A 14,854-nucleotide genomic window follows, 5' to 3' on the forward strand; every position below is an offset into this window, starting at 1 on the left:
GGTAGTATTTTGGGAAAGTTGAATCACTATCATGTTAATATTGTTTGCCGTGACATCTTTTGCCACAATTATTTTAGAAATTCAATACCGTCACAGCTATTAGTGAGAAATGAGTCAATAAACAATTATTGCTGACAATATACATATAATATTAATTCTGCTTTATTAGAGCACTAGTCCAGTAAAACCAGAGGCAGCAGATCAGAAGCTTATTCGTTGAAGATACAGTGTGTTCAGTTTGAGTTGGCTGAAGCATGAAATGAAGTATTAATTAAATCACAAAAAAATGCCCTTATTATCAAGAACTTAAATTGAGCATTAAGACCTGAACCGTGAGATAAAGCCCTTCTTTCCTGTAAAACTCATTAAACATGCAGTGGAACAAGTGAAATGGCCTGAGCCTCTTAGCAGAGACTTGACTTTAGATTACGAGACTAATAAGAAAGGTTGGATTTAAAGACAGCAAGGTTAATTCAATTATTCCTATTTTGCAGGGTGTTTAATAATGAGTCGCACTAATTAATGCAATGTAGATATAATATACAGGACAGACAATTTTTTCGGCAGTCTCCCTGCGTGGTGGATCTTGTGGGAAATTAGACTGAACAAGTCATAAGGCATTCCAGGTTGGCTGGACTGTGTGTCTGCAGGGTATGGACGGAGGAAAAGAAGGCAGAAGGCCAAGCGAAAAGTGAAAAACAAGAGTGTGGCATTCTGCCTGTTTGGTGCTCTGTGACGCATCGTCTGTCTGTCGCAGATCACACTTTCCCCTCAGCGGACTGATCGGATAGGAGGGAAAGTGTCATGAAGTCAAACCACACAGCCGTTTCTCTTCAAAACAATCTCTCGAGGCGGTGTGCTAGCTGAACCATATTGTTTTACCGTGTCTCCCAAAGGAGATGTGTTGCAGAGGCAGCGAGGAGGGGACTGAACAGCAGCTCCACCAATGCCGTCAGAGAGAGGTGGCTGTATCAAAACGAACACAGCTTCTAGAATCCACGGATCTGAGTTGTAAACAAATATTTTGACAGAGATTTTTAACAACAAGTAGCTGCTATTGGTTGTGAGCGATGGCCTTGCTGTTTTGAGCAGCAGTGTGTTTGTTCAGTGGTCGGTGGAATGAGATGGAAACTGGAGCCACCCAATGATTTCCAGCTGAGATCATGGTCACGCAAATACGTCGTCCTCCCGGACATCTGACCGACCCGGTCAAGCTTCTGTGTCGAGGAGACTTTTGAACACACGTTTAAAGAGTAGAGTATGTGGAATTGAAATTGACCATTGGTAAAAAAAGAAAATAAGCTAAAAGAGACTAAAAAGCTGTGTCTTTAGGTTTGTCGCTGGCGGCCACATCTTTCATATTACACAATGACTGGTGGAGCTTTAACTATCCATTGTTTGAGGGAAAGTCCTTCAAAGTAGCAGAGACATGACTTTGGACTCACTCAGACGACACAAGGCATGAATACAAACCAAAGATGCTATGAATCCCCTTAAGTCCCTTATCTGATATTATAGAGGTCTCAAACTGGCCATGTCCAAACTACTCCGTTTTCAAACAAAAACGATCTCCGTCCACACGGCGTTTCAGCACCGTTTTCGGAATGATCTCCGCCCATACTAACGCGCCTGAAAACGAATATCACGTGACTCTTCACGTACACTGGCGCGTGGATGTCGATATAAACAGGAAGTAGATTGGTTGCTTAGTTAAAAAAAATACGACAGAGTAATAAAGTAGTCTTTAATAATGAAAGGTCGTGTTTGATACTTAAGATCTTCTCTAAAATATTCCTCTATAAACTCAAACAGACACAGTTCGTGGAAAGTTTTAGAAGTTTTATTTTTCAGACTATCTCTCTCTCTCTCTCTCTCACATATCAAATTTACTTTAAAATCAACACTTACACGTAACAGTTTGCTAGATTATGGGTCCATAAATGTGGTCAACACACGTCTCTCACTCATTTCCTCTGTGTTGTTGTCTGTTCTCACTTGTAGCTCTGCTGGTGGCTTAACTATCTGTCCTACTGAATAGCATTTACTGCTAACCGCGACTTCAGACGTCCGCTCCGTAGGGCTGATAACGCCGCTGGTCACGCTGGTCACTGATCGCTCCATTAACAGCTGCTTCCTCCGTAATAATGTAGACTTTTACTGAACAACAGCTGCTAGTAAAGACAACAAGGTCAGCATCGCCTGTAATTAGTTGTTCATGTTAAATTAACCTGGTAGTCGATCGGTATTCAATGTTGTCGTTTGTGAGCTTCCGGGTAAGGGTCACGTGATAGACATGTGACAAATTAGGGAAGGAAACGTCATGACTGCTAAGAACCAATCAAGTAGTGAACGCGGGTGTGGGCGTCATCGTTTCTAATCTTATCTGGTCTCGGCCGTCCACACGAAAAACGCAACCCCGGAGTTTTCAAACTTATCCGTTTACGGTGCTCTAAAACTCCGGCATAGTGTGGACGCTCAGTGTAAATGTAGCAAAAAATGCTTTTTCAAATGGAAACGGAGTAATGTGGATGTACTCTAATAAGAGCAGCAAACCATCACCAGAGATAGCTGCTAGTCATTGATTTGAGAGGGTCAATGAAAGGCGGACAGCGGATTGTACAACTGGCTCAACAGCATACAGTAGTGTTGTCAATGGATGGCTCAAGGTCCATGAAAGGGCTTTATGGGTTCCCAAGCTGAGTGGTGAATAGCAGGTCATGGTTTCTTTTACACCAGAGGGTTACAGATATGTTATCTCTGCAGGTCTACAGGTCTACAACTGTACAATTCAATTCTAAACATACTGAAGCAAAATGTTTTCCCTCCCACGTGTGTGTGTGTGTGTGTTTGGTAAGAACCATACAGTGTCCCATGTGTGTCCATTTGTCTGTTAGTTGAAAAGCTTGAGATGTCCTTGGTTAGATAACACAATGAAAGGAGCCATTCATTTAGCATTTACTGTATACACGCTGTTATCTACCCAACAGCATTGTCAATGTGTGTGTGTGCGCACTGCACTGGGTTTATATGGAACCAAAGCTTTCAGAGTCTGCGCTGTATGTATGTTTAGAGCAGGGTAGGAAATTTACATATTTTTTTGGGGGCACTTTTTGCCCCCACTGACTGAAATCCAGGGGCATTTTCAACAAATTGGGGGCACTTTTTGAAACTTGTGAAATAACATTTAACCTTTGTTCAAAATAATAAATATAGTTATTTAGGCTTACAATATATGAGCAATTGTCATCAAATGGCAATAATAAGACTATTAGGCAGTAGTCTACAGATTCAAAGTGTTTTCTTAGATTTTTTTAACAAAAAACAAACATAAATCAGACAATCATATTCAATTTTATTCTTATTTCTTTGTGGTTATTTATTGTTATTATTACATTTTTTAAACAACTATTAACAATTATTAAGTCAACGATGCCTTGATTACATATACATCAGTCATTGTATGGAATTATTCGCACACTGAAGAGCACCATTCAAATATTATTCACATCAGAGGGAACAATATTAACCATGTCATAAATACGACACCATAGACAAATGAACACAGTAGTAACGCTACTGCAGATGTAAAAACACAAAAGCACTTCACTTACCAAAGCTGCTGTTTACTAAAGACAAAGTCCATCCTCCTTTCTTTGATTACAAAGAGTTTACAGAACATCGGTGCGGTTCAGTTCCAGTAGCATAGCTCCAAACAGCTCCAAACACCAAGAAGCTCAGTTGCAAATGAAACGCATTCTTAGCCAGGAATACCGTTCGTACAAATCCTTTTCCTGGCTGGGTCAGGGCTCCTAGCTGTGGGGTTGGCCGACCCTTTCTTACGATGTCCAGTTTTTCTGGAAATGTCCTTCTTGAGAAATCCGTTTCTCTTCTTCAGCCATTGAGTGTTAAAAAAAACAATGCTAAGTAAAAAAAAAAAAGAATCTACATCAAGCAAAACGCTAAAAATGTCATGTCAATGTCATAACTTCTTACATATCTTTCAACTTGAACTGTTACTACTACTAACTCAGCGTCAAAACAGTCACACTAGCCCACTGACCAATCACGGCGCACGTTAATGGTGAGGGGTGAAATCTGATTGGATAAAAGCTCTACTTAAAACAAGCAGCACTGGAAGCAGAGCAACTGAGGAAGACAGTAGCTGTGCAATGAGAAAATAAGCTAATGGGAAAAATAATTAGAATACATGTAGCATATTTGTGAAAAATTATTAAATACCTATAACTTTGTGATTCTGTTTAGGCCAGCAGAGAAAGCGTTGACGGCCCTGACGGCCCACCACTGCTGTACACATACGTTGATGTGTAATATTTGGTAATTGAGTTCCTCTTTAATAACGAAAATGAGTTGAAGAAGAGTTACAAACATTGCAGTTCAAGTGAAAAAAACACCAATTAGATTTTTTTGTGCTACAACACAAATACAAAATTAAATGTGTCTCCATTAATCCCACTGTATATTATGTTTTCTATAAACTTCTGGGAATCTTCTATGGAATTTCCTGGTGTTTGAAAGCATTTTGATAAAAGTTCTATGGAACACCCACTCTCAGAGGCTGGTGGGTTGGAATTTCACAGTTCAGCTTGAAAATAACTGTAAAAAGAAATGTACCTATTGCAGATATATTGGTATCTGCTTATAAATAACAAGACATGTCAAGTTCACTTCTCACTGTAAGATGTGCCGTGATGTAAATCCTTTACTGTGGCAGTTTTTTGCATTAACAGAGAAACTTGAAACATGAAAATTAGAAATGAGTGGTATCATGCTTTTCGTATGTACGAGCTGTGACTGAGTGAAGGAATAATAATTACGTTAGATCTGTACAGGGCTCGTCAGCTAACGACGCTGCTGATGGTAACGGACAAGTGTGTCCCTGCTCTGGACGGGCCTCTAATGAGCCAATTACCTGGAGTGGCAGGTTCAACCCAGGCATGACGAAGGAGGATTAATACGATTACATCATGCAACCTTGTCTGATGCATTTTTTTTTCTCAGAAAAGATTAATTAATTTTCTCATGAGTCGCCTGATTGTTAACTCACTCACTGTTTATCAGGAGATTATCTTCCTTCAATGACTGACGGGGGATTTGATTCCCTGAAACAGAGCAGTAGGGTTGGGGTTAGATACATATGCATCCGTTTTAGGCAAAATGGTACAGATTTTCAATGAACGGTTGATAAAAGTTGCATTGCAGGGCTCAACATTAACACTTGCCCGGTTGCTGGGGGGAAGTAAACATCTTTCTACGGGTTCATATGTTCAATAAACATATATGATCAGAAGATCGGCATTAATGCTTTTTGGTCACCGTTCCCTCATACTACTAATGTTACATTGTGAACAGCAAGTCCGTTGGAATCTGCAAGACGTAGGCTAACATTAGTTAACGTTAGCTGCTGTTAGCAGCCAGTTGGCAACATAGTCCTCCTTGGCTAAATAACGGAGCTAACTGCATGTTAACAAGTCACTTAATCCTATTACATTGTAATTCGTTCTCATGCATACTGCTCAGAGTAATCAGTTACTGGCTCTTCTGCCGACTAAGGGGTCTCTTCCTGCTGAGAATGGAGCTAACAGCTAACGTCAACGGAGGTTCCATTCAGTTACATTGTGGTGCGTTCAAGCTCCAAACAGTAAACATTTGTATGTGATCTTGAAAAATGTTGGTTTTGTCGAGACACTTGCTTTCAGATGTTTTCACAGCCATGCAAATAACCACCATATATGATGATAACCAACTAAAAAGAAAACATTTAGAATTGATTGATGTTTTTTTCTGTCCAATTGCCGTAGTTTCTGTTAATTGTATTTGTTTATTAATAGGCCTACATTTTCCATTTTGGAAAAGTACGTTTTGCTATCAGGCAACAACTGCCTGAAAAAGCTTAATATCAAGACTTGCATTGAAAGACGAGAGGAACCACGGCCTTCATGGGGAACACAAACAATACAATGTAAGCCAGACGGCCTCTTCCTTCCTGTACACACTGAAAGTTGAACACATAAAGAAAGTTCCACCCACAGGTCAACAACCCCCAATACCCCCTCTAAACCAGCGTCGGAAATACAAGATGGCAAAGGGCAAAACTGCCCCGAAGAAATATAATTTTGCCCCTGATATCACTAGGAGAGGGGCAAAAAATGCCCCCGAACTTTCTAAACGAATAAAAAAAATGGAGCGCTTCTTAATCAGACCTGTGACTGCGAGACTGCGGTCAACTCAGCAGACACTTACACGTTAGTGCACCTATATGCTGAAATTCACGGTAAACGCATTCAAACGGCACAGATCGGGAGCGAGCGAAGGACTTTGAAAGTCAGCGGAGATTAACGTGAGACAACATCCGGTTTCTTCAGACGAACATCCGGTTTTCAGAATAAGATGCCAACAAAGTATACATATTGCATAATGGAAATTAGATTAAATTAATTATATTCACATTAAGTATAAAACATGCTACCTGCATCTCGTGAGTTAAAGGTAAAATACACCTAAATTGTGCATAAAGTGTCTTTATTCTTTGATTTGAGGGTTGCTGGAAATGAATAATACCTGACTGACAGTCAATTAAGATATTTTACTCAGTAAAAACTCTGAACTGAATTTGTACCTTCAAATGGCACATTTTTTAAATTTTTAAGGTGCTATAAAAATGTTTTTCTCAAAAATTCCACACAATGACTAATGCATAAGTTCAGGACAAAAATGGGTAATATCACAATATTTGAGGTGCTACAAAAATAGTGTGCGTTGGAATACGTGCTGGATTGATTTGTCATGCTTTGTTGTCATATGAATATATGTGACTGGTTCTTGTGAGTTTGTTCTTGTCATTGTAATAATTGCATTGATTTTGACTATATGCATTGTCTGTTAATGACGAAGCATCCCGTCATGTGCGGGGTTAGCGTTGGACATTTGATTCTCTGTTTGGGGTTTTGTTTTCTTTTACAAAGCAAGAATTATGGTCTGGAGAAATGGGGATTGTGAGGCGATTGCTTTAGCCCTGTTTGAATCAGCTAAACGCTGCGGGGAGAGTTTGTAGCGTGTGTGCTGCTGTTGTTTTCCTGCTAAGCTAGTTCAGCGCGCCTCCCAGAACACACGCGCCTCACCAGAGTACAATGTTGTGGTTCCGGGGTGGGTGTGTCAGACAGCACGTTGCCAGGTTGAGCGTAGTCCATCGTAAGCCTCGTACCGAACGGTTTAATACGAATACGTGTATTGTTACACCCCTAGAAACAAATAATAACCGTAGCTGTGGTGTCATAATGAGGTTATTAGGAGGTGGTTCAACTGTAGCAGGACAGCACTGAAGGCCCAGGTATACAATGCACGGCCCACCACTAGTGTACAGGTGTTGATTATTACTACTTCATTTGTTAAAACATATCAAGCCTTCGTGTCGCCAGGGAGATTTGTTTGGAGTCTGATCAATTTCCTCAAAAGTCAGCGTAGATATGATACTAATGGCAATACAATGAATTACCTAAAGCTGATAAAAGCTGGCTACGGCATTTCCACCATTGAAAGCAACAGATTAAAATGGAAAGCCTGTAACCTCAATGAGTGCTCTTTGCTAATGGAAAAACACAGCTACAAACTAAAAGATATACTAAGAGACTCGTAAGAGCTGAACAGATCCAGGTGGTTTGCCAACTTGGAAGTAGAACCACAATGGAAACTACTATTGAAGCACATCATATACCCATAATCCCTTGTGCCCTGCTCATTTCCCCTGTACATCTTTTTTTCATGAAGAGCATGAGCAGTGAACTTTCTATCAGCATCCAGAAACAAAGGCCTGGGTCTGTTTTCTGAAGATTGAACTCAACTTCTCCCACTGCTTTTAATGCCACAAATCCGCCACAATCTGTATTCCATGGCAGCTGAAATCTCATTCCCAGGAGTGAGTTCTGAGTCCCAAATGATTATTTCTGCTGAGCTTTCCCACAAATTGAGCTTTTTCAATGTGACAAAGATGACAGATACTATTTGCAGACTGTTGCCTAATAGCAATTTGGTACATGTTATGGTGGATGAATAGTAAGAACACTCTGACACTGTAACATTAAATATCTTAATAATTTAACCAACCTTTCTTAAGTAGGCTAGTTTTATATAGATTTTCTTAAATATGATGTGTTGCACAAATTGAACGCATGTCAAGTCCTTGAATAAAAGAAAACATCCCTAAATAAGTTTTTAAATAAATATTTTAAACACTGAAACGTGTAACCACTCAGACAATTACAATATTATAGACCCCTTGTTAGAATCAATGTCTTTTGTCAGTTGAACAGAAAGGCTACCGAGATCGTATTTCATTGTTTGGGAAGAGGACGCCCTGTTTCAGTAGATCATGTATCAGCTGCTGCTCTGCTGGAAGGCTTTCATTCTGAACCATCAGCGTAACTACGTCACCGTGAAGCCACACAATACTGATGAGCTGCCAAAGCTAATGAACTGAGAGGCTGCCTGCCAGACCACCAGGCGACTGTGACTCAGTCCCTCATCACTCCGTCATCAGAGATGGATGGACTCTTCTCACCAAGGTGTCAGCTATATCTGTATAGAGTGGAATTCAGTTTCTGTGGCAGGCTGCACATGTACATAGGTTACAATGATAACATGTTGCTGCTGCAGAGAAAAGATAACTGACGTGACAGCACATTTGTGTCGTACTATGACCTGTGGTGAAGACATGAGGCAGCTCAGACCCTCACATACTTTAAATTAATCTTCTCCACTGAGGTTAGTTTTTCATATGCTGCTGGACTTAAAGCTTCAGTTCACTTCGGCCTTCACAATAGCAGAATTTGTGGTGGTTGCGTTTGCCAATTTTTGTAACTTTCTAAAACAGACCTCTACACACCGATTGGGCCAGGTGTGTTAGGTATGAAAAGGTTTGGACTTTTATTTATTTATTTGATTTTCATTGTCATATTATTATTATTATATTAACAAATACATAAAACATCAGCTGAAATTGGCTTGTTGTGCTGAATGTTAATGAAGGTGTATGGCTAAATGTTTCGACACAAATACACAAATGTATTTTTAAGTATTACACAACAATGTTGATAATGTGATCAGCATTTCATGTTCTAGTTCCAGCGACAAATGAGGATTTTCAGATTTTCTCTGTTTTCAGTCATTGTACACTGAATATGTTGGTGTTTTGGACTGTTGGCTACAAAAAATAAAACATCTGAAAAAGGTCATCTTGTGGTGGACTTTTTTCCCATATTTTCTGACATTCCAAAACTAGCTTAACAGATTGACTGGTGAATCCCCCAAAAATATCCAACTGCTTAATATATAATAAAAATAGTAATGTTTAATAATGAACACAATAATAATTGTAAACTGTAGCCCTAACTGAAAGTTCCAACTCATGGAAAACAATTGTACAATTCAGTGAATCAGTATTGACTTAGAGGGAGATGAAAGATGTACATTTGTAAAATTCATGTTGGTTTATCTAAAAGGGACAGCAATTATATCCCACTACATTCCCATTGAACCCTTTTTAATAATAGTGGGAAAAGAATCAGATATGGTTGAAATAAACAGGAAGTGTTTCTCTTCCCAGTTATCTATTGCTGGCATCAGCCCCGGTCTCAATATATTTCCACCTCAGGAAACAGGTGAAATACCAAACAATATTTTTGATGTACATCATGACATACACCTAGTTCTAAAAACTGATCTTTTGTTTGCTTTTTTTGCAGGGGTCATAGGTCGGATTGATACAGTCTGGTCCTTATTGTCAGACAGTGTTTTGCAGAAGCAGGAAACCACTGTGGGTGACATGAATGTTAGAAAAGCTCTCAGTTTTTGGCTGCTCATCACTGCATGTCTCAGAAAACAACGGCTAGAACAAACAGGTAGAAAACACTGCACACAATCACACATGAAATCAACACCTTGCCTACAAAAGGCCTGTATTTCATTTCCTTTTTTTTCCTCGCACGCAATGACTTAAGAGAATGAGAGGGATAACTTCCCACCGTTAGAGAGCTGATATCCGTATCACCTCATGACACAGGTTGTGAAAGAGAAACTGCAGCTCTAGTTCAATGCTCACTTACCCTGATCAAAGTGTGGAGGACACACAACCACAACAACCATGAGCAGCACAGACCGACACACAAACAGGAGGTGGCAGGTTGACATTTAGCTGGTGCACACTGGAAGAACTCCACGAGATAACAACATGAGATATCCTCTCTGCTGTGCTGTGAGGGAACATGGGAGTTCTACAACACATCTCTCATGTGTGGCCTGATCTATGATTCACCCGGATGCTGGGCTAAGGTCATCACCAATGTCCGCACTCTCTGTCCAGTTAGGTAACTGGTGGTATTTGGTCTGGGATCTCAATGTCACGCAAGACGCTTCTAATCTGAGGCAACTGGAAGGAATGTCCACAAAGGATAAGGTCGGATTTTGAGGAATTTCAGGAAAAAATCGAACCAATATTACAATAAAAATGAAGTTGCAATCCTTAAATTGTCTTGATTATGTATTAGAACCGTTATTTGCCTTAAGCAACACACAGATACACCAGGCAGCAGACTTGCATTGAGACATGCCTTTGTGTCTGATGTCCCCCAGTTCTATATTTTAGTAGGAGCCCCCCTGTCACCAGAGTACAACAGCAGTCATATCACACTGTTGGATATACAATAAAAGTCAACGCTTCCTGCACAGACGTTTCACATGAACAGATTTCCAGAGGATCAAAGTGCATTATCCTTCACTTCCTGGAAGTCATTTATTTTTAAACGTCCCCAGGAAGTGGTGACTTTCACCGATGGTCGTTTTACAGCAATCACATGAAAAGTGAAGAAGAATCAATGTGAATGCCATCAGTGTTCCTCTTAATAAGAGTCACTCGGAGCAGCAGAGTGCTTAGTATCACTCTGTTGTTGTACTGATGGAATTATGCTGTAGCAATGTACATTACACTGAATATGACGTGGGAATTCCACGATTCTAGAGATTAAAAGTTTAGGCCCGTATTTGTGGTTTATAGAGTCAAACGATATAAAGTTGTATCAAGAATAATCACAAACTGACTGTGTCTCTACACAAAGAGAATCAGGTAAAATCATGCAAACGCTTGTAGTTGAGCTCCTTTTTTCAAACAGAAACAAAAATTGACCCGTTTGCCGAAATGATGAAGATATTCCATCAGTAGTGTTACCATTCAAATAGAATTATGGCATTCAAATTGTATTTTTATGGTTGAGGTTGTATATACCACAAGACCTATCTTGATGTCTTGTCTACACACATCTTGAGGTGACTAGTTGTCGTGTCATGTATGAACTAAAGACAGGCAGGCCTGCAGAGCACTGTGTGAGTGAGCAGCATTGTTGAGAGTGCACACTTTCACATCTCAGTGAAGCAGGTCTCAGCTGTGTAACGCTGGCCAGAGCTACTCAGAGGTAACGCAACAATGTTTGAAGAGTTACTTTGTTACACAGTACAAGCCAGAGACTCTAGGGTAGTTCTGGGCAATATATTGATATTATATTGATATCCTGTTATAGCTGTTCTATTATTTGTCATTACCCACTTAGTCATTATATCCACATTACTGATGATTACTTATCAAAAACCTCACTGAAAATATTTGGTGAAAGCGTCAATAGCTAACCCTAAAATATCTTCACAATATTAATATGTAGGTTTTGGTCAAACACATTGGGATCAACTGTAACATGCCCCACTCCGTAGAGTCACAGAAAAAAGGGATCAAGATTGTTTATGTTTTAAAAAATGACGATCAACGGAAGTATCCTTATCAAATTGCCTAAACACCTAAATATCAATATAGTATTAGACTCATCAATCCAGTAACAACCAGCAATAAAACAAACAGTGAAGTCGCAATCAGTAAAAACATTACAATGAGAAATAATAATATATATAATAATATATAACCATATTGATCATAGTCACTGTAAGACCAGTCTTGGCTGAAACTGACCTACGTTTGAGACTCACCACCAGCTCAAAGCAAAGCTCTGTCTGTGCTTTTTCATCAGTGCTGCTGATTCTTAGCATTTTGACTGCAGGCTCTCCTTCTATTCCCAGTGTCTACTTTGGTCACATGTCAAACGTAGATGTATCTCGGCACAATCAAATAGAGATGGGGAATATTTTTTATGTCATAATAACAAAACCGAAAACCAGCCCACGCTTGAGGCTCTACACAACAAACTCCCAACTGGACCTGAGTCCACATACGTTCTGGTCGGGTAGCAGAGGCCCTCCATGCCCAATGGCCCAATGCGTCAGCACACTGCATGTATTATGAGGGGTCACCTAACAAATGGACAGTGGGCCAGTGAGGTCAAACCTAAAAAACTCAGTTTAATTCAATCCCTTTCATCAACCCAGATGCCCAACATGAGATGTCCTTTCTGCTGTGCTGTGAGGAGTGGGAGTTCTACAACACATCTCTCATGTGTGGCCTGATCTATGATTCACCCGGATGCTGGGCTAAGGTCATCACCAATGTCCGCACTCTCTGTCCAGTTAGGTAACTGGTGGTATTTGGTCTGGGATCTCAATGTCACGCAAGACCCTTCTAATCTGAGGCAACTGGAACCAAAACCTCATCAAACCTCAAACTCAGTGTAATTCAACCCCTTTTCACCTGGAGATCTGCTGATGGCGGAGGTTCTCAAAGGGTTTACACATTAAAACAAGTGGAAACATTTCCACTGCTCATGTAGACGATCAGGCAGTATTTGTTTCCCATGGTATTTTATCTGAATGTTAGAACTGGTTCACGGTTACTCACAGATGCCCAACGTGGTGTATTTTGGTGGAACAACAGGACTGACCGTGCTGGAACTTCATGAGTGAAGTGCATCTCAGAACAGTGGATGCATCCCGTGATTACACAATATCTACAAACTGTCTGTGAAGCTGTTATTATAAGAAGGCCCGGTGTCTCTGTGTCATTCTACCTGTCTTTAAGTTACGTCACAGCCTTTGGCAGGCTTTGAAAGATATTGCTAATCTACAGAAGACATCTTTGAAACATGTCGCTAATCTACAGARGACATCTTTGAAACATATTGCTAATTTACAGAAGACATCTTTGAAACATGTCGCTAATCTACAGAAGACATCTTTGAAACATATTGCTAATCTACAGAAGACATCTTTGAAACATATCGCTAATCTACAGAGGACATCTTTGAAACATGGCGCTAATCTACAGAAGACATCTTTGAAACATATTGCTAATCTACAGAAGACATCTTTGAAACATATCACTAATCTACAGAGGATATCTTTGAAACATATTGCTAATGTACAGAGGACATCTTTGAAACATGTCGCTAATCTACAGAAGACATCTTTGAAACATATCGCTAATCTACAGAGGACATCTTTGAAACATGGCGCTAATCTACAGAGGACATCTTTAATTCTCGTGAGACGAGTCCTGGTCAAAACAGACCAGTGGATAGTCAATAAGACATAAACTGTGACATCAGGACAAAACATAATTAGCCATTCCCACGAGCTAAATAGAATCATAATAGCTACTGTAATACCTCCGTTATAGTAAAACACGTGTAGTCTCTCACATACAGATTCAATGGGGATATGTCACACCAAACTAAAGGAAAGCAGTACATGTTAGAAGTTTTATAATTCAATAGCCTAAACAAAGATTTGAACAGTATTTTCACTTTTCTTAAATATTTTCTTGACATTATGATGTCACCATGTTCCTGGATCGGAAACAACGTCAACACTTTCTAACGTGTTCTATTGTATTAAAGTATAATTTATTGTATTATAGTGGTGTGCTGTGAGCTGAATAACACGTCAACAACAATGCCGACATGTCTGTGGGATCACAGTGTTTCGTAAACAGTCTTGAATGAACTCAAACAACGACTGTGCGTTCACTAACATGTGAGAATACATTCAATCTTCGGATCTTTCAACGGAGTTTGGTGTGGCGTTGTCTCGGTACTGAACCAACTTATCTGAATGAAAAAGTAACGGGACACAGAGAGCCTAAAAATGCCTCGGAATCAGTTCCTGTTGTGGCGCCACAACCCGCCACATTTACATATAAATAGTTACAGTCTGATACTTTAAATGTTTGCTAATCACCAGAAGCCCGATTCCGTCACCGTTTTTCGCGAACACGGTCCACATCCAAACAAGTGTTGTTATGAACGAGCAATAACAGTCGGCTACATACCTGACTGGCTTTGTGGAACTGTTTCTTCAGCCCGGCCACAGACATGTTGGACCAACGTGTGCGGCTTCACCTCTGGAAGAAAATGTCTCGTAAAGCACTCAGGAAACGTGAGGAAACGTACGTTGAAGAAATAGCCAGGCGAGTCCACAACACTGCACTCATCAGTCACTACCGCTCAAGATTGTAGCAAGCGAGACCAGAGGTGAGTCAAGCACAGAACGAGAAGGCGGACACAACCGGAAATAGATATGTCGTCTTCAAAATAAAAGTGTCAATCTGAACGCTGAAAATTGGGTGCTTTTTGTTTCTTTACTTTATTGCTTCTCATATAGAATGAACAGTACGTGTAAATAATGTCAGTAAGGGAGAAATTTAACCGTCACAACTTTAAGTTTCACAGTAGACTATTCACAAAACGATGGTTTTAGTTGTGAGTGAGACTGTGATGGCTTTTGACCAGTCCACTTTTTCTACTTTTCTTTCATCTCAGTCAGTTGAATTCTCAAAGTAGCCTATGTTTCACATTTTCAATTAAAAACCTTCCCACAATGTGTTACCAGTAATTTCTCTACTACTTTCTCG

General features: G+C 39.9%; 1 protein-coding gene across 3 annotated transcripts in view; it reads right to left on the minus strand.

The window, feature by feature from the left end:
• The window catches only part of sh3gl3a (SH3-domain GRB2-like 3a), a 37,307-nt gene extending 22,869 nt beyond the window's left edge, over positions 1-14,438 (minus strand). For all 3 annotated transcript variants that reach the window (XM_031846269.1, XM_031846268.1, XM_031846267.1), the window contains exon 1: positions 14,273-14,438. In XM_031846269.1, coding sequence (XP_031702129.1) covers positions 14,273-14,317 — 45 coding nt within the window. In that variant the 5' untranslated portion in view covers positions 14,318-14,438. The remainder of the gene's footprint in view (positions 1-14,272) is intronic.
• Positions 14,439-14,854: the final 416 nt, after the last annotated feature.

This window comes from Anarrhichthys ocellatus, unplaced genomic scaffold, assembly GCF_004355925.1.
Source record: "Anarrhichthys ocellatus isolate YVR2014 unplaced genomic scaffold, GSC_Weel_1.0 scaffold6, whole genome shotgun sequence".
In the NCBI taxonomy this organism is placed as follows: Eukaryota; Metazoa; Chordata; class Actinopteri; order Perciformes; family Anarhichadidae; genus Anarrhichthys; species Anarrhichthys ocellatus.